A 21257-nucleotide genomic window follows, 5' to 3' on the forward strand; every position below is an offset into this window, starting at 1 on the left:
TGAAGTTGAGAACCCGAGAACAGAAGTTTTTGAAAAGTGAAAATTGCTTCAGGCACATTGAAAAGGAGGGCAGCCGGGAAACGCTGGTGTCTCTGCCCACTTTCCTTTGAAGTCAGTGTCTGCATGGGCACGGATTCACCAGCAACCAAGCTTGCATCCATTTGGAGACAACACCACATGATGGGAGACTTTGTGGCTCAGACCTGCCCGTCTGTGTTTCATTCTTATTACTTCAGACCAGGCAGCTGAGCATCAGCATGGGTTTTTGTGCTGCGGTTGAACTCTCTGAGCCACGACAACCTATTAGGACATCTTTTAGGCAGTGGCCTTTGCTTGACACCATTATGGAGACAGTGCAAACTGCAGGGCACCAGCTAAGTAGTTATTCACCAGCCCAGCGAGCAGGACCACTGGATATTTCTGAGGGAGTTTTGAGCATGAGTGTTTGAAGTGACAAACTTTCTTATAGACTACAAGCTCCCAGGCAGCATGCAATCAATACTGCTTCCCTGAACTTTGTAGGTAACAACAAGAAAGGATGAAGGAAAAACACAGGGAAGGCTAAATCCACACACACACACACACACACACACACACGTGATTTCTGGGACTATTAAAAACATGTGATTTGATAGGAAAAGAGAACCCCTTAGAATCTTTTACTGGCTTACACAGGTGTTTGCTCATGATTGCCAGAGCATCATATAGTTTATGGGGAAGAGCACACCAATAAAGCTACCTGAAACAGTTTTTAGCAAATAACTTTTTGTGCATTGCTTTGAATGATTGATGTGACTCTGTTCTCATTCTGTTTAGGTCACTGACATGATAAAGACTTAATCAATTGTGGTTGAGTACAGGGAAGAATTACCCAAGCTCATGGTTCCTCAGTGGGGGCTCTGTCACCTCCTGACCTGGCTCTGAAAGGGTTGGGGTAGACCAGATGTCTCCCCTGATGGCAACTGGATTCATTCTGTGATGTCACTCTGACTCCTGGGCATCTCAGTTGGGGGATGTGGGACCCAGTGGCTTTGCTCTGCCCCACTTTCCATTGGGAAATAACATCTTTCTGTCAAAAGGTCAGTTAAATTGTAGTAAGTTTGGTTCAAACACAGGTGCCTACAGAATGTGAGGAGCTAAGACTCTGTTGCAATAGCAATGAACTTCATCATAAAACTGAGGGGAAATCAGCTCTGAGCTAAAGAGAGCAAAACAAAGTTCAGAGGAAATAACATTGTAGGAGTATCTTATTACTCAAATGTTTTGAAACTCTAGAGTCCTACAGTATCACAGTAGTCTGTAAGTTGTCTCTGTCACAGTAAGTAACACACCTCTGCCACCATGCTGGCATTGATGTTTGGAAGCATCCCTTTTCTCTGGTTCCCTTACCTGATGGACATGAAGCCTGCTGGTATGTACAGCATACCTGGCTAACTTGCTTAGATTGTGTTTCATCTCTGTGTTACACCCATGATCTCCCTTTTCTTGCCCATGGCCATTGACATCTGCTCAGTTTACAAAATGCAGGCATCAGCTGTGTGAAAAGGGTACCAAGACAGAGATGAGGCAGGTCCTCTTTCTCATCGCATCCAGTGATTAGCCATGGCTGTCCCCATATGGACAACCCTCCCCTGTGAGACTGCCTCCTCTCTCTGTTCACAGCTTGTTCTGTGTCTATACTTGATTTTATCTTTGCCTGGCAGTTGTATTTACTTAGATAAGCAGACACGCCTGCATGGTTCACCCCTAGGGCCAGAATTTTGCCTACCAGTCCTGACTCTACTTACTTTGGTGAGAGGGGGCAATGCAGGCCCTATGGAAGCCCAAGCTCTTTCCTCAAGAGCAATCAGGAAGCTCAAAGCCCAAACAATGACATTTCATCACCACCAGTGAGTTTAACCACTTTGGACCTGGGCTGTCACCAGAGCGTAAACCTTACAGACAGAATGCAACTGACAGGAACTGACAGTGATAATCTTGATTCCAGCCATTGATATCGACCAATGGAGGATCAAATTACAGCATTTTCTCACTGTGCTCAACCTATTTATAATGACCAGAGGCCACATAGTATGTGTGTCCAAACTCTCATTGAATTTACTATGACCTCCAAAGAGGCCCTGTTTATCTCCAGATGCATAACCCTTGTGTTCACCAGCTTACAACAGGGTGTATTTCACAATGATGGTGACACTTTTCTTTGTGATCGGCTTCTTTCTTCAGGGGGCAGTACCATTTCTTGTCTGTGCCACTTCTGGTACCACCGTGCTGGGTGCCTTCGATCCCCTGGATGAGATTGCTGAGGTCTGTGAGAGGCATGGCCTCTGGCTCCACGTGGATGTAAGTTCATCTGTGTTTCCACGTCTGTCTAACTTCCAAGTTCTTCCCAGTTTCTCCTACCTTCTCAACTTCTCCTACCTTCTGAGCTTCTCCTACCTTCCCAAATTCTCCTACCTTCCCAATTTCTTTTGCCTTTCCAGTTTTTCCTACCTTTTCAGCTTCTCCTACCTTACCAGCTTATCCTACCTTCCCATTTTCTTCCACCTTCCCAAATTCTCCTACCTTCCCAGCTTCTCCTACCTTTCCAGCTTCTCCTACCTTCCCAGTTTCTCCAGCCTTCCCAGCTTCTCCTGCCTTCCCAGATTCTCCTACTTTCAGGATGTAGAAGCTTCCTACTTTCAGTAGTGCTTCTCACATCTCACTTAGGAAACAAACATGCCATTTCTTTAAGGCTTCCCGAAGATTCTAAGACCTCAGATCTGTTTTGATTTTGTTCTCTGTATTGCCTGGAATGTTCTCCTTTCCCATGAGCCATCCCTTTTGGTCCTCTGAGTCAACAAAGCAGTAGAATGCTAGGAGAATAGCGCCAGTGAAACCAGGATGCTGTGATTTGAGTTCTAATCCGCATCATCTTCATTGTGCTCAGCTCTGTGTTTGCAGTTTCTTCGGTTGCAGGGGGACAGGGCTGATAAATCTGGAGAAAATATCTTCTGGCTATAAAATTATATGATTCCAATCAGTGAGAAAATGAAAAAAAAAACCTATCCTACATTGCATAATTACATGTCTTAATTAAAGCAGGTTTTAGCTGGATTCATAATAGATAATTGTTTGAGGGAAATTGATGTAATTTATGTTCTTCATAATTTTCTAACTTAAAGGGCTAGATTTTTTTCTAATTTCATTTCATAAGTCTTTAGGCTGTTCTTAATAATTTTCTTCTAAGCTAAAGGTAATTTTTATTCAAGGTTTACTTATTCAGGGTTAAAAAGTTGAACTCAGCAAGCTAAGTGTGCTTGACCTGGCTCTTCATTTCTTCCCTTCCCTCTCCTTCCTTTTCCTTTCTTCTCCTTTCTTTCATCTCCCTTCCCTTTCTTCTCCCTTCTTTCCCTTTCCACCCCTCCCCATCCTCTCCTTCTTCTCCCTCCCCTTCCTTGTTTTCCTCTTCTTACTGCCTTCCCTTCTCTTTTTTCCCTTCTTCCCTCTTTCTTGCCCTCTCCTCCCCCCGTTTTCCGTTCCCTCCAGTTCCCTCCTTCCTCTTCTCCTTTCTTTTTATTCCTTCTCTCTCTTCTTACCCTGCCTATTTCTCTCCCTCCCTGCCTCCTCCCTCCTTTCCCTTATTTCTTTTCCCTCTTCCCCTCCTTCTGTTCTTCCCTCCTCTCGCTGTTTCTTTCCCTCATTGCCTTCTCCCTCCCCCTTCTCTCTTCTTTCTTCTTTCCTTTGATAGGAAGATAGACTTTATGGATTTTAATATAGCCTAGAAAAGAAATGGTTGGACATGATCATGAGGCTTCAGTATATCTTCCTGGGCAGGAGAGTAGCCCAGATGTTGCTGATCTGAAGAAATATGTCATAACTTGCTGAGCAGAAGATGACCAGGCATTAAGGAGATATCCCTGCATATAATTTTATAGTGCAGAGCATTTTATTCTTTGGAAGTCAATTGGGTATAGAATGATCTAGAGAGAGCACTTGAGTAGATGGTACTGTTGGGTGAACCAGACACGGGAGTCACAGGCGCAATTAACACGCCAATAGCAATACTTCAGGTAGATTATTTTTGACTTTGCTAAATGGAGCTTGAGTATTTGTGTCTGTTCACTTTTTAACTTACACCTTATTGATTTTTATCACCTTAGAAATGTGCTAATATTCAATGCCCTGAGAGATAATGTGAAGTGAGCACTTTTGTTAAGCACGGAAATAAGGAGAAACAATTGAGCACATCAGCGTTATCCTTAGATGCTTCACTCTCAGGAGAGAAACGTCAATGTGGGTTATAAGTTTAAGGAGAACATAGTAGCTGTAGTAGCCTTGAAATTAAAAATGGCCTGAAGAGATTTATGTGGCTTAGTCAGAATTTTAATTTATTACCATGAGGGAAAAGTGTTTTTTAATTAAGGGTTAAATTTTGAAGAAAATACTTCATTAAGAAAATATTTAAGCTACACGAACTTATTCTGCTTGCCTATAACGGACATCTAGAAATGTGTATTATATTAGATCCAATTTGATCACAGCCTCTCTGAATAGATGAAAAATATCTGAAAAGAAACAAACACATCATTCTTTACTGTGGTAGGTGTCTAATTTGTTGGACAGTTTGATCACAATAGAATGTAACTTATCTTTAGGGAACTCTGTATGCTATACACAGTCCATTAATGTTAAAGGCTACCATGGTCCTTTTGACTTCTTATACATTTTTAAGGGAATTAAACCCATTCCAGTTCTGCTGTTGTCCTTTTTCATCCTTCCTGTGTTAGAATTAATGTGAGACTCCTCAAGTCACCTTCGAAGCAGGGCTTGGTAGCATCTCTTAGCCCTCAGGTTCCCGTCAGAACTTCCCCCTCCCACAGTTGCAACAATTCCATAGGACATATAAGCACTCTAGCTTTCTCAACTTTAAAAATAAGGTCTCATGACTTTCTACATAGGCATAGATGGCCTTGAAAATCCTTCATCTTCCTGACCCCACCTCTCAGGTGCTGGGATGACAGACATATGCTATTACTCATTATTTATGTAGTGCAGAAGGCTGAACTCAGAGCCTTGTGAACAGACAAGCACTCTGTCAGCTAAGTTACATCTCCAGCCTGTATAGTCTTTAAACTCATTGGTCTTGGAGACTGTAAAATCTTGGTTCTACTCCTGCCTCCACCTTCATTTCAAGGTTAGCTCTATTTATTTAACAACCAGTCAGTAAGAGAGAAATATCTTGCAATGCCTAGCATGTGCTAAGAACTCAATAACAGTCCTTAGTAGCGTAGAAAGTTAAGCCTCTTCACCATAAGAGTGGTTTGATGTTGAAAATTCTAGAGTTAGGAACTGAGAAAGGGAACTAGTGAGATGTAGGACCCTGCCATCAGCAGTGTTATTTTTTCCTCCTTTAAAATCCATTGAGAAATAAAATTTTTCATGGGTACTCCCTATTTCACCTAATGACTTTGTGAATTGATAGAAGAATTCTTGTTAGGGCAAATGTAAATACGGCTCACTAGGGTTTGGAGGTATTTATTTGGGGGTGAAGAAGAGTCAGGAGTTGTATGAGAGGTAGGGTATGAGTCTGGTTAACTGCATGAGACCAGAAGGGGTGTGACCAATATGTCCTGCTTGCTTCCAGCCTCAGCACAATGTGGCCTTTGTGAGGCCCGTGGGATGTGGCAGTATGGGGGTGGTAGGAAGGACACTAAGTGACAACCCAACTTATCAATCCTTTCCATGGGAATTTGGGTATTCGCAAAAATTTGGGAAACACCAGAGATCATGGGGTTTTGGGGGATTTTGTTGAATCAGAGCTGTAGCTAAAGGGTTTCACTGAGAGTCCAGGGTCTGAACCTTGATGATCTGCTCACTCTTAGGGTTGTACAGGACTCTGATGCTGGAGTAAGTTCAATCTCAAGCCCACACTGAGTGACTCTATGGCCTCACCCTTGTCCCCGCACTGAATGAGTTACTCTAGAAGGCCACTGGTGGCTGGTGCTGTAGTTAGTATCTTAGCTACCAAGGCAGCTTTAGCAGTCTTTTAAGAGCGGAAAGAGTGTCTCTTCTCCTTCCTCTTCTGTCTCCAGAGTTCACACAATCCTGCTGCTTTTTTTTTAAACTTCAGCTTCTATCTACCTTTAAACTTACTATTGAAAGAAAATAGTGTTTGCCTGCTAGGCAGCTGTTGAGCTCAACCGTTACTGGAAGCACCCCACTCCCCTCAACTCCCTATGTTATACTCTCTAATTTGCCCACATGATCACTCTGATTAAACCATGATGGTGTCAAGTAAAGAGAATGGGGTTGGGATCCTCAGTCTGATTTTGATTACCCATGATACCCCAGACAATCGACCTAACACTTCTGAACTTTAGTTTTCCTATGAAAGTAGAGATGGCCATATGTCTGCCCTTTACCGGATGCTGTGGGGTTTCCTGGGGATCTCAGAGCAGTCAGCAGGGGTCAGGGTCAAGTACTCCCAGAGTCTCTCCCTGTAGTCACCCTTCATTGTCCTTCAGAACTTTCAAGAGCCAGATCAGTTCCCGAGTCCTCCCTTTTGGGTTTCTCCTCCCTTCCTTCCTGACCCCTTACTGTGAGACTTCCCATTTCTGTTCTTTCTCTCTGTTCCATCCTCTGGAGCTCAGAGAGACATCTCCCCAATAAGTAACTCCCTGAAGTTCCAAGCTCCCTCTCTCTTATCCTCCGATATTAAGTTTGCAAATATTTCTGAGAATCAGTAGGCTAAAAGGTCTAATCTTCCTGATAGGATATATCTCCTCCTACCTGACCCCTACTGACCTTCTAGCCATGTTGCCAACAATGTTCTCATTCATCACTAGAATGCTAGCCTTTGGTTCATGACTCACAGTGTAGTGTGTATAGCAGCACTGTGAAGATGTCATCTGTCCTAGATGCACGCCATCAAGAGGGCATAGGCTGTAGCTTTTTAACCTTTTTCTGCTCCGTGCAAAGCTCAGCTGGCTATTAATATGTCCACTTCTTTTGTGTGACTTCACATCTATGAGCCAATGGGGACCCATCTACTCTACTGGGGTTCCGATTGCCTAGTTAGAATGCCTAATCAAACTCTCCAGAGTTCAAATCTGTGAACATGATACCAAATGAAGTACTAAATGATGTGTGTGGGGTTGCTATGGTAGCTCATGGGTAAGCAAGTAACTTAAGTAACTTTTGGGTTACTTAAATATCTTAACAGGCCTCTTGGGGTGGCTCAGCTTTGGTGTCAAGAAAGCACCGCCAGCTCCTGCATGGAATCCACAGGTAAATTTAGTTTCCTGTTTTGCAGTTGACTTTTATTGGGGGGGGGGCAGTGTTGGCATGTCCCCATCTGAGTGGCCTTTAGAAAACAGACCATGAGGGCTGGGGAAAGAACTGTTAGCAACGTGATTACAAAAGGACCTGAGTTCATCCCCCAGGACCACATAAAAAATTGCCATGTGTGGTAGCATGCACGTGGAATCCCAATGCTGGAGATGCAGGCACTGGCTGAGCCCAGGGACTCACTGCTCTGACAAGTTAGGCTAATTGGCAAGCTCTGGGCCAACAAGAGACTGAAAAATCCACAAGACTGGGTGACATCCTGAGAAATGATGACTAAATTTGACCTCTAACCTCTCTAACCTCTCTCTCTCTCTCTCTCTCTCTCTCTCCACACACGCACACACACACGCATGCAAGCACGCACACATGCACACACATGTGCGCACACACACACATACCACATGACAGAAATTATTTTTCTGAAATAAAACAGCCCCCAGATTGGTCCTGTTCCTCAGATATGGAACCCCAGGGACCGGTAACTTGTACATGGGGTCTCACTGGTTCTTTCCTTCTCCCGCAGTAGCTAGCCAAGCCCATCTCTGAGCTCTTTCTCTGACCTGACAGGGCTGACTCTGTGGCCTGGAACCCACACAAGATGCTGATGGCTGGAATCCAGTGCTCTGCTCTACTTGTCAAAGACAAAACTGTAAGTTTTCCCCGTGTTCTTCAGAAATCCAGTGAATTCAATCCCCAAATGTTTGGAAGCTACAGTGTTGCTCATTCCTTGCTGTCTTGGACTAATAAGATGATCCCCAGGAAATGGCCATGACCTTGGAATGAAAAATAGACTCAGATAAAGAATTCATATTTTTCCCCAGTACCTTAGAGGATTTGCTTGACACATGATACAATCTTATTAGCTAGTGCAAAACGGTCCCTTACACCCTCATTTGGTTTATATTTTAAAACTGGTATTAAATGTTGCTTTTTTCCCCCATTTCCCATTGATTGAGTCTGGGATTTAACTCATCTCAAAGTTTCTGTTCACCGGGAAAGTGGAGAAGATGTGTGTCTCACATTAACTCGTATGCTTAATATGCTCAACTGGGGTTTAGCAGAGCGTTTCCATGCGAGGAGATTAGGTAAGGACTGATTGCAGGCGCCGGTTTGTTGGGAATGGCTTGCTCAGGAAGAGTCGGGTGCTAGTCTGGATGACTGGGAGGCAAGTGGGCAGGGGCTGCTGAGCTCCTTCCTCTTGGCCAGAGGCATACGCGACACGCTTCTTGTGGGTTAAATAAGGATCCTGTGGGAAGTGGCCCAGGCTGAGAAGTGCTACTTCATTCTTAGAAATGCCTCCTCAAGATCTGCATTCAGCATGTGGGGGATCTTTCCCAGCCATCTGTTTACATCAGAGGGGGACTCCCTTTGCCAATCTGAAGATCAGTTCTGTTATTTCTTAAAAGGAGTTTTATTGCAAGTGAAAACATATTTGAGACTTGAATTTTTCTCTTGCCCATGGAGATATTTAAATGACTTTTTAAAAAAGTAAATAAATGTGATATTGCTATGTTAGCACCCTGTGTATTTTGACATGGCTAAGAACAGTGTCCATCCAAAAGTAAGAAAAGGTTTTGCAGCTTCAGGAGTAGCTTCTTTCAGGGATCTGAACTGCCTCCAAATGTTTTGTTAGATTGGTTGTAGGTGACTATTCTCAGGTTAGGTGTACTTGACTGTGTTAACAGGTTGACTTTAGTTGACTGTCTTCACAGGTTGGTTATAGTTGGCTGTCTTCACAGGTTGGTTATAGTTGACTGTCTTCATAGGTTGGTTATTCGTGACTGTATTCCATACCACTTGACCTTTTTGGTTTAAGTTTGAAAACTGTGTTTTGACTGTGTTTGGAACTGGAGGTGGCTTAAGACTATCGTGCCATTTTGAGTCAAAGACACTTAAGTTACTCACAGATTCATATTTAGGACATGATAGAAATAGGTTTAAACTCAACTTCCTTTTGGACTAGATTCAGGGACAGAACAGCCCAGATGCACGCTGTGTGCCAGGCAGTTGGCATTTTCTTTCTCCCTCCTCATCCGACCTGAATGACAAATGATCTGTTGGCGTGACGCTCTCAGCGGTGGAAAATTTAGACAGAAAGTTCTGAGTAGTCTTTATATAACTTTCTAGCTGCTCTGTCCTTTCTCCTTCTCCAATCATATTTGAATGGCCTATCAAAGAATTGGCTCACATCTATGTAAGTAGACAATTACACGCCTTCTGAATCATACACCTCATTCACAAGGGGTACGTCTTTATGTTTGGAAAGTGAATTCTTTCCTAAATTTCAATGCAAACAACAGAGCCTGCTCACGCAGAATGATTGAGAGGTTGACAGAGCTGCACTCTCTGTGTGAGGAATTGGGCACTTGAAGCGGTTGTTCGAGTTTTCTGGAGGAAAAACTCATTTTTTATTTAAATGGGATAGAAAGCTCAGTCATGAGATGAGAGAAACGGCAATCATTTCCAGGAGTTTGGTTTTTGAGGGCATCTGTCATGTTGACACCTGCTTCCTGTCTGTGGTTCTGTCTCATATTCAGTCAGTCCCTCAGCCAATTGACTAGGCTGACCCAGATAGACCCTTCTCTGTGCTTGTTCTAGAAGTTGAACAGTGAGTGAGAGACTTTCCCCACAGTCAGAGAGCTCATACATGTACAGAAAAAACAACTACAGAGTAGGCATACTTACCTCTGCATGTGATGTGTGCCTGTGTACACACATGTGCACATATGTACTCACCATGTAATAGCATGAGGAGGACAGGGATTGGGAATGGTATGTTCTCTTTTTTTTGCTTCTACACTTTGTTGTTTGAGATTGTGTCTCTTGCTGAACCCAGAGTTGACTGACTCTGCAACACTGGCTGGCCAGCTTGCCTCTGAGCTCCACCAGCCACCACCCACCTGCTGCTGGGATTACGGGTGTGCACCACCATACCTGGCTTTTATGTGAATGCTGGAGATTTGAACCTATGCCCTCATATTTATGCAGCAAGGGCTTTAACCAGTGAGCCATCTCTCCAGCCGTACTTGTTTGCCTCTGTGAGCATTGTTTTGAGGAGTCCACTGAGGAACATCACGAGGCTTTGACTGCAAGTGTAGGAGTTGTCATCTTCCTGTTCTCTTTGTGTCCTCCTCAGCACCCACCATGTGGCTTCCTTTCTGGTCTTTATGTCATATATCTGGCCCATTCTTTATAGGGCAGTTCGGAGAAGGATGGTAGACATGAGATGAAAAGTCTCCCCTCCTTTCTCATCTGAGTACGGTGGTGACCAACATCTCTGGCAGCCACCTTGTGAACATAAGGTGAAGACCCTAAAGTCAAACACCAACATGTCCGTGGTGAAAAAAAAGAAAGGAGAAAGCCTTGTGCTTGGATAATAACTTGGAAATGTTGGGACAAGCCCAAAAACACACATTTTCAGTCTCTGAGACAGGATACTAGTGACATGAAATGTCCTTGTGACTGGAGCCATCCTCACTGAGTAAGCGGTATGCACAGCTGAATGCACTTCCATCTGACACAGGAAAGGATGTGAGTCTGAGAACTCACTGCAGAGAGACACACGCTTCCCCCAGGTGCCAAGAACAATATATGCAGATTTCCTAAGAAAAGAAAGCTCTTGTTCAATTTCAAATGCTGAAAGGCATTCATGGAGGCTGACTGAACAGAGCTGGCGATGTGAAGATGAGCAGGAAATGAGATGGGAAGGTAAAGCTGTGGGCAGGACCACACCATGACTTAGAGATCACTCTGCTGGCTTCCGACTTCATCTTTAGAAAGGGAAAGAACCTGAAATTAGACAGTATTGGGACTGAAGAGATGACTTGGCGGTTAAGAACTCTGTTGCAAAGGACCTAGGTATGGTTTCCAGCACCCACATGGTGCTTCTGACTGTAGCTCCCCTTCCAGGGGTTCCTATGTCATCTTCCTGCCTCTTTGGGTACCAGGCATGCATGTGGTGCATATGCATTCATGCAAGCCAAACACTTACGTACATAAGAGAGAAAAAAATAAACCTTTAAAAAATGGAAAGCATTTTGAAAAGATTTTTATTTAGGGCAGTGAGTTAGAAAGGAACAAGAATGGATGCCACATCTAAGCAAAAGTTGATGGAAAATGCCTCGGATACTTGTTTAATACTGTGAAAAATGCCCTGATAAAACCAACATTAAGGGAGGATAGAATTACTGGGCTCAGAGTTGAGTCTATAGCCCATCATAGTAGAGGAACTATGGTGGCAAGCATATGAGGCAGCTGGTCCAACTGTGCCCATCGCCGAGAAGCCAAGAGCAATGGATATTGCTACTTAGCCCACTTTCCCTTTTATCTTCAGTCCAGAGGCCCAGCCCATGAGATGGTGCTCCTCATAGTCAAGGTGGGGCTTCATATTTGGGCTAAGCTAGTCTAGACAGTCCCAGAAAGCATGCCTATAAGCTTGTCCTCAGATAATTCTAGATTCTTTTGAATTGACAACCAATATTAACAATCACAGCAAGGGAGTTAGATCAGACATTTTAGCATCCTGTATCTATATGACATCAACTCCTCAGGTCCAAACGAACACTCACTTATGAGAAGTGAAGGAGAAGCAGGTGTCATGGAGGTGAGATAAGGGAAAATTTGAGCATGAAATCTCTTTAGTATTGAATATAATACATAATATATTTATATATGACATGTATTAGCAATATGTTATATAGAATAACAATATATAACATAATCTACAATATATAAATATATGAATCTCATATTGTTGGATATCTAAAATTTGAGAATACCATTCATTCAAGTAAGACAGCTGATATATAAGAAGAGGTCTTGGCTAAAAAAGTCTGAATAGATGACACCTGCTGTCTTAGGGTTGATTGGAAGCCATCAGGGGACCTTTTGAATGAGAAAGAAGAGATTTGAGCCTCTGTCTTTCTTTTAGTTAGGGTTACTATTGATGTGTTGGAACACTGTGACCAAAGGTAGCTTGAGGAGGAAAAAAATTATTTGGTTACATATCCTGAATCAGCAGTCCACTGAGGAAAGCCAGGGCAGGAACTCAAGCAGGGCGGGAACATGGGAGGCAGAAGCTGATGCAGAGGCCATGGAGGAGTGCTGCTTACTGGCTTGCTCCCCGTGGCTTGCTCAGCCTGCTTTCTTACAGAACCCAGGACCATCAACCCACAGTGGGCTAGGTCCTCCCACGTTACTCACTAATTAAGAAGATGCACTACAGGCTTGCCTACACCGGGTTGTCCGAGTGATCATTTTCTCAATCGCGTCTTCCTTGTATTAGATGACTCTAGCCTGTGAAGTTGACATAAAACTACCCCACACTATCTATCTGTCCGTCTTTCTGTCTGTGTGTATGTATGCACATTTACTTATGTGTGAGGGAACATACCAGTGAGAACTTGAGTGAAAGCCGGAGTGACACTGGTGCTTAGGGATTAGTAATGAAGGAGTAAAGTAACGGGCTCTCCTCAAGTTCACGATGTACCAAGTGACAGAAGATGAGATCATTGTGAAGAGCTCAGCATGGGCACAGGGGCGCCTTTGTAAAAGGGGTCCGAGGAATTTATATTGACCAAGAAAGGTTCTCATGGCCGAGAGTCATGCCAGGCCAATAAATTAACTGTAAAGAATGAGCCTAGGACCTGGGAGATGATTCAGTGGGCAAAGCATTAGGCTAGGACTTCAGACATGTCTGCCTGCCTATACTCCCAACAATTTGAAAGTAGTTGTATACCCTGCACAATCTTAAAGAATGTCAGGGGTTGAATACAAGAGACATAACTCCCTGGGAAGGCTGATTCAGAATGGCCAGGAAGAGAGAGTTGGAACTGGAGTTATATAATGAACATATATGGAAATGTGTGTGTGTGTGTGTGTCTGTGTCTGTGTGTGGGGTGTGTGTGTCGTTGAAGTCTACACCAGTGGTTCTCAATCTGTGGGTCCCAACCCCTGGAGGGGCCAGATGACCCTTTCACAGGGACTGAATATCAGATATTTACATTACCATTCATGCCAGTAGCAAAATTCCAGTGATGAAGTAGCAACCACAACATGAGGAACTGTATTAAAGAGTCACAACATTAGGAAGGTTGAGAACCACAGCTCTATAGCAAAAGTCAGACTAACAAGAGTAAAAACAATTTTATTTAGGCAAAGTTGTATGTGACACAGGAGCTGAGGTTGGGGAATAAAGTTCCTACCAAAACTGTCACAAGCTGGGAACAAAATAGTCAAACACATAAGCCTATGGGCCACTATACAGACTCAAACCACATTCCCAAAGGCCCATGGTCATCTTGTGGTGTCAAATGCATTAAGTTCAATGTGAAGAGGCTCAGAGTCTAAAGTCTCCCAACACTGCTTAAAAGCACAAATTCAAATCTCTTCTCATCTCAGGGCATATTCTCAGCTTTGGGTCACGGTAACATCAACCATGAAGTTATAGACTTCCAATATACAATGACATGGAGCAAGCATCCTCACTTGGAAAGCAGAGAATGGGAGGAGGATAGGAAACCAAGACTGGACCTAAGCAGTATGGAAATTCAGCAGGGCACACACGGAACCCTGCAGCTCAGTCCATGTCTTGTCTCCAGGATACACAGAGACATCATCTGAGCACCATTGATGTTGGAAAGCCTTGATTCTCTGTCTCTGCCATTTGCAGCACACATGGTCCCTCTCTTGGGCAAACTTCATTTGGTGACTTTGGCTTTCTTGAACCTTCGATCATCCTGAGGTTTCCATTGCAATTTAGAGTTCACCCTCACAGCCTCACACCAGCTCACTCAGGGGAGAGAATCAGGTATCTCAGTTCCTTTCACCCCACATTATTGATTTGGGGATTTGGAGATGCAGTCATTCACATCAAATAGATACCGAGCTCATTGCCAAGCCCTGCTCAGGCTGGAGTGTACCTCAAGTGGTGCCTCATGAACAGCGATTTAATTTAGACTCCCTTCTGCAGTTGGTGTAAGGGATAACTCGAAAGACAGCAAATTGGTGAATATAGTGGCCAGATAAAAAGCGATCTCCCTAATTTATATTCCGTGGAGTGTTCGCAGGGTTGTTCTGAGGTCTTGGTTCCCTGTGGGTGCCCTGACTAATTTCCTGCATTTGTCGGGGGCCGCTGTAGGAACAAAGCACTTTGCTACTCTTAAAGCTGTACTCTCAGGAGCCCCCTTTGTACCAGGAGGATGAAAAGAAGGCGAGATGTCCCCAGAAACCTGTGATTATAAATAGGTTCACTGCAGGTGTAAGAGGTATGTGCCTGTGTACCTGTAGAGGGACAAAGAGCATGGTCGTCTGCTTTGATGGCAAATAAAAGACACATGTTCTAAGGGACACACAGAGGCAGAGAAATCTCAATATCCATTTCTTAATTTCTGAGTGTTTATTTGAAGGATTTTAGTTTGTAAAAGACTTGCAAATGAACGTGAACACGAACAGCTCCTCTGAAGTCCTGTGCAGCACTAACTCTTTCGCGTTTCTGCTCACTGTGCTATCATCTGACTTAACCCGCAAAGCCTTGTGATGAATCCAGCAGCTACAGGGAGTTTTCTTTTCTTTTTATTTGTGAAGATGGTGCTGGCACTATGGATATTTTTTGTTCTGTTGAGCACATGTCCTTGTGTCATGATTGAGCATCCTTTGGGTATGTACCCAAAAGTGGTATTGCTGGGTCTTGAGGTACGTTGTTTCCTAATTTTCTGAGAAATCACCATACTGATTTCCAAAGTGTCTGTACCAGTTTGTACTCCCACCAGCAGTGGAAGAGTGTTCCCTTTTTCCTCTCCAGCATAAGCTGTCATCAGTGTTTTTGATCTTGAACAAGATACCAGAAAATGGAAAGATCTCCCATGCTCTTGAGTAGGTAAAATTAACATAATAAAAATGGCAATCTTACCAAAAGCAATGTACAGATTCAATGCAATGCCTGCCAAAATCCAGCAAAATTCTTCACACACCTCAAAAGAATGGTACTCAACTTCATATAGAAAAGAAAAAGTCCGGAATAGTCAAAACAATCCTGTACAATAAAGAAATTTCTAGAAGCATCTCGATCCTTAATTTTAAACTCTACCACAGAGATACAGTACTGAAAACAGCCTGGTATTAGCATAAAAACAGACAGGAGGAGCAATGGAACTGAATCAAAGACCTGGTTATTAATCCACACACCTATGAACACCTAATTTTTGATAAAGAAGCAAAAAATATAAAATAAAAAAGAAAGCATATTCAACAAATAGTGCCGGCATAACTGGATTTCAACATGTAGAAGAATGAAAATGGATCCATATCTATTACCATGCACAAAACTCAAGTCAAAATGGATCGATGATCTCTCATAAAGCCAGCCACACTGGGCCTCATAAAAGAGAAAGTGGGAAGTACATTTGAACACATTAGCAAAGGAGACCACTTCCTAGATACAGCCCCAGTAGCACTGACACTGAGAGCAATAATAAATAAACGGGGCCTCCTAAAACTGAGAAGCTTCTGTAAAGCAAAGGACACAGTCAACAAGATAAAATGGCAGCCTACAGAATGGGAAAAGATCTCACCAACCCCACATCGAACAGAGGGCTGATCTCCGAAATATACAAAGAGCTCAAGAAATTGGTCATCAAAGGAACAAATAATTCAATAAAAAATAGGGTACAGACCTAAACAGAGAACTTTCAACAGAGGAATCAAAAATGGCTGAAAGACACTTAAGAAAAAGCTCAAAATCCTTAACCATCAGAGAAATGCAAATCAAAAAAACTCTGAGATTCCATCTTATACCTGTAAGAATGGCCAAGATTAAAAACACTGATGACAACTTATGCTGGAGAAGATATGGGGTAAAGGGAACACCCCTGCATTGCTGGTGGGAGTGTAAACTGGCACAGGCCCTTTAGATATCAGTATGGCAATTTCTCAGAAAATTAGGAAGCAATCTACCTCAGGACCCAGCAATACCACTTTTGGGTATATACCCAAAAAATGCTCAATTGTGCCACAAGGACATGTGACCAACTATGTTCATAGCAGCATTATTTGTAATAACCAAAACCTGGAAACAACCTAGATGCCCCTCAACCAAAGAATGGATAAAGAAAATGTGGTACATTTACACAATGGAGTACTACACAGTAATGAAAATAATGACATCTTGAAATTTGCAGGCAAATGGATGGATCTAGAAAAAAGCCATACTGAGTGAGGTAACCCAGACCCAGAAAGACAAATATAATATATATTCATTCATAAGTGACTTTTAGACATAAAGCAAAGAAAAAACAGCCTACAGGCCACAACCCCACAGAACCTAGACAATAAAAGATCCTAAGAGAGACAGACATACAAGGGTCTACATAGGAAGATGAAAAAAAACAAGATCTTCTGAGTAAACTGGAGGTGTGGGGGTCACGAAAGAGGATAGAAGGGGAGAGGGAGGGGAGTGGAGAAAAAGGTATAGCTCAATTAAAAACAATAAGAATATATTACACACACACAAACACACAAAACAACAAATTATGGCCCTTCTCCTTACCCAGCAAGTTGTTTGACACATCAAGCTATCCCTCCTGCTGTAAACACAATGGATTTTAAAAACTCATGTCTATCTTAATATTTTTATTTTCAAAGTACTAAAGGAAGGAAAGATAAAGACAAGAACAGTGCCTACCCAAAGATGCCCTTTGCCTGCTTCCTGCAGCACCCACACCTTTAAGAGGATGCGTGCTCATCATAGCATATGGATATACATATCATATCATATCATATCATATGCCTAATTATCAAGCCACAAAATTTGCAGCACACTTTGCTTTTGGCACACACCCTTTTAAACACAATTATGAATATTGTTCTATATCTTTCTGTGAAATTTTTGATAGTTGAAAAGCATCCTATCATTTAATATACTATAATTTACATAACCAGCACTTTAAGATTGATCAATTAAATGGTTTTAACTTTTACCCTACTTTTAAAAAATGTATGCATGTTTTTGTCTGCATGTGAGTGCAGGCGCCTGAGGAAGCCAAAGGCATTGGCTCTCCTGCAGCGCGAATTGCAGGAGGTTGGGAGCTGTCTGTGTGTGCTGGAAGCTGCACTCAGGCCCTCTGCAAAAGCAGTCCACACTCTTAACTGAGCTGTCTCCCCAGCCCCAGTGCTAACTTTAGGTAACACATTTTTAGCTGCCATCTTCCAGACTCCTCTGTATAAAATCCTTAAAGGATGAAGAACCATGATCAGGTTCATGATGATTTTCTGTACTTGTTTTGTAATTTTCCTTCATGAATTGGTTAGATTCTCACTAGGAGAATTTGAGAATGTATGTGTTTAACCTTTGGCACAAGGGGTATTTAGGGATGACACTGTCCACTTGTAGACATGGGTGCAAACACCTTCCTTCTAATTTTATCTGGTGACATTTTAGAATGACTTCTCAGGCATCATTCTTGGCTCAAGGTATCAACATGCAGTCCTTTGCTCCCAAGATTTAAATGTGTGGCCTGAGAGACCAGGGCTCAAATCTATTCCATCTGTGTTCTTTCTAGAGCAGGCTCAGCTGTAGAGCTAGTGTTTCTTTAAGGGAAAGGGTGGGAGGAAAAAGAAAGGAAATTTAATCAGCACACAGTCATTGAGGATGTGCTGTGGGTCATGAAGGGAAATGCAAAAAAAAAAAAAAGAGGGGGAGGAGAGAAAGGGGAAGGGAAAGGAATGGAGGGGGGAGAGAGATGGAGAGGGAGAGAAGGAAGGGAAGAAGGAGCTAAAGGAGGGAGGGAGAAGAGGAGTGGGGGGGGAGAGAGCTGGCCATATTCATTGCACACAACTGTTGTTTATTGTTGTGTGTACTTGTATGGATGCATCACAATAAAAAGTACAAGGCTGTCAGTGAGCAATAAGTGACACCTATGTTCTACTTTTGTTAAAGAGCAAAGGGGTTGAAATAGCATCAGATTCTTTTCTTTGAAATCCACTGTAGTCATCTCTAACCAGCAAGCCAGTACAATTGGGGTTTGGTATTTAGGAATTGGTATTGCTTCTGTCCTTAATTTTAATAAGGGGATCTGTACTTGCTTTCAGATCCAGGCTCATTGAGGGTGGTACTTTAACTCTGATGCTCACAGTGACTCTAGGGTATGTGATCACATACTCCTATATCAATCATTACTTACTACATAGGTGTCTTAGTTAGGGTTTCTATTGCTGTGCAGAGACACTATGACCATAAAACTCTTATAAAGAAAACATTTAATTAGGACAGATTCACAGTTTCAGAGGTTTAATCCATTATCCTCATGGTGGAACACGGCAGCATGCAGGCAGACCCGGTGCTGGAGAAGGAGCTGAGGGTTCTACATCTTGATCCACAGGCAGCAGGAAGTGAACTGTGTTCCATACTAGGAATAGTTTGAGCAGAGACCTCAAAGCCTACCCCACAGTGACACACTTCCTCCAATAAAGCCACAGCTACTCCAACAAAGCTGCATTCTTTAACAGTGCGGCTTCCTACGGGAGCTAGCTCTCTCAACCACCGCACTAGGCATGGATGAACTTGGATCTTAATAGACCATGAGCCATCCACCATCAGAGTCTGCCGATGACCCCCAGAGTCAGGTCACGTAGGCTGTTCCGTGAGCTCCCTGTGGACAGAGGGGCCTTGTTCAGTTGCAGTCCCACCCCCTTTGTACCACCGCTGTCACTCAGTTCAGTTCAGTAAAGGTACTTCTTAGGTAAGGTGACGGCTCAGCTGGAAAAACACACGCTGTGCTGGCTGAAGGACATGGATTGAACTCTATAGCACAAAGGAAGGGTTAGCTGAGTCGGTGGGTTCCAGGCCTCAGGAAACAAGGCAGCCAGAATGTTGAGACGACAGATGAGGATACCCTCTGACCTCCATTCATATCCCCAGCTCAGAAACACAAATACGTATGCATGCAAAGTGAATTCAGCAATAGATTAACCAATAGAACAAGCTTCTAGAAGTGGCTAGATTCGAATATCTCTCCGACATTACCTAGTATGAACGCACAATCCTCTTTGTTACCCTCAGTGTAAACTATTGGCTTTTCCCATGCGACCTGATATTTTACACCCCATGAACGGTTTCTTCTTTTGAGGGTAAGATGGGAAATATTCAAAACATTTTAAAATAAGATTTAAGCACCGAGCTTAAGAGAAAGAGAGGCGACCTGAGAGAAATCAAGACGCACCCCAAAATATGCACGTGGGCTTCACAAGGATGAGCTGCGACAACCATGCCTTCTGATGGTGTATGCTAACTGTTGTGTTTCTCGTCCACAAGGCGGTATCTATGCTAACTGATGTATGTCTTGTCCACGTGGCGGTATCTACAGCGCCTCCCCACATCCTGGCCCAGGTTAGCACTTAATAGTCTCGGCTCCAGACCAGCACCGGTTGTTTTATTCAGATGCTCCATAGCCCAATAATAAACCTGTGATTCATGCTTTCCCTCCTCAGACTCCAGAGTGTGTTTCCCCCAGGAAGTTATTTTTGCTTTCGAGTCTAATGAGGCTGGATAAGCAGAAGAGAGGCTTGCTCTTCTGAAGTTTGCTCGATCCCTTTTGACCCCTTCAAATGAGTGGAGTGGCCTTCTCCATCTGCCCGTTTGCTGGCTGTGGCTGTTAGAAGCGTTGTGTCTAGCTTCCTCGCCTAGAGCTTCTTAATTTCACCCTTGAATTCCCCCAGAGCTCTTGGGTGAGTGCCACCTGGTCCTGGGGATTGGAGTTACATGCATTTCATGGGTTTGGCGTAGATGAGCTGGGGCATTGCCCGCTAGTGAATCCCAGCTCTTCTGCCTGTCTATTTCTGGAGAGCCCTGAGGGTATGGGAATCTCTCTGATGCCCTTCCAGGTGAAGAATTCACTCGTCTTGGAAGCCAGTCCCATTGAGCATGAAGCTCCCACCGTCAGTTCAGTGATAATCATCGCAAATGGCTTCCTTTCTCCTAAGAAGTAACCCTGAAATAATTCAACTTTGTGCCCCCCCCTTTTTTTTGTATTGCTGATCTGACAAAAACCAGCAGATGAAACTGTCCCAGAAAGAAAGAGGGTGACAGTCCTGTAACACAGGAAGATTATATAAGTTAAAAAGCCAAGAAAAAAGAAACATAAGGGGGCATAAAAGAAAGCCTGGGAGGTAGGTAATGAGAGGATGCAGCCCGTAATTAGCATGGCACACCTGTCTCTGTGGGGAGGCTAAACTCGGTTTTAGCATGTTCAAGGATTCCAAATGTCTGCCCGCATTGGCTCTTATTTCCCTGTTGCCACATGACAGCAAGTCTTAATCTTGTTTCCACCCTCTGGCATGGCTCCTTGGAATAAATCACTCTGCTTGTTTCTCCTTTGTGTGGCTCTAGTTATCAGGTTTGTTACCTTCCAAAGCAGACATCCGAAGAAGTACCGGAAGCCTGGCATTGGGCTTTTGTAGTGTTGTGATGCCAAATAAAGAATAGTTCAGTCAATCAATTTTTTTCTGTGTATTTCCCTCTACGGTTATTCAAAGTGTTAGTCACATGAACTTCAGAAAGGAATTTGGTGAAGATCTCAATGGTGATCAATCAATATAGTCTACTTATTAAGATGTTTAGTAATTGTTCTTAAGCTGTGATTTGTACAGAAAATACTAATGGCATATAATAATGAATTCACAACTCGTTTCTGACCTGGGTAGAAAGACAGAAACTGCAAGACAGACTCATCTTTTATGTAGGGATCCTAATTCCCATGGAAGGAACACCCAGGGAAGTGGTACCTTGGCCATGTAGCTCCTGCTTCCAAGCTGTGAGGATGCAGATGGCTCATGCATGCCAAACCAAGAGTACTGCACACTGCAAGCATGCATGCCTGCCGGTGAGGCAGTGAGTGTTGGTAGAAACCAGCCGTGGTGATGGTGCACAGCCTCGACAC

The 21257-nt window shown here is 43.3% G+C and overlaps 1 protein-coding gene across 1 annotated transcript in view; it reads left to right on the forward strand.

The window, feature by feature from the left end:
- Gadl1 (glutamate decarboxylase like 1) overlaps positions 1–21257 on the forward strand; it is a 178174-nt gene that overhangs the window by 55680 nt on the left and 101237 nt on the right. The window contains exons 9-11 of the mRNA XM_057767463.1: positions 2224–2340; positions 7202–7266; positions 7894–7975. Coding sequence (XP_057623446.1) covers positions 2224–2340; positions 7202–7266; positions 7894–7975 — 264 coding nt within the window. The remainder of the gene's footprint in view (positions 1–2223; positions 2341–7201; positions 7267–7893; positions 7976–21257) is intronic.

Source organism: Chionomys nivalis, chromosome 4 (genome assembly GCF_950005125.1).
Source record: "Chionomys nivalis chromosome 4, mChiNiv1.1, whole genome shotgun sequence".
Classification (NCBI taxonomy): domain Eukaryota; kingdom Metazoa; phylum Chordata; class Mammalia; order Rodentia; family Cricetidae; genus Chionomys; species Chionomys nivalis.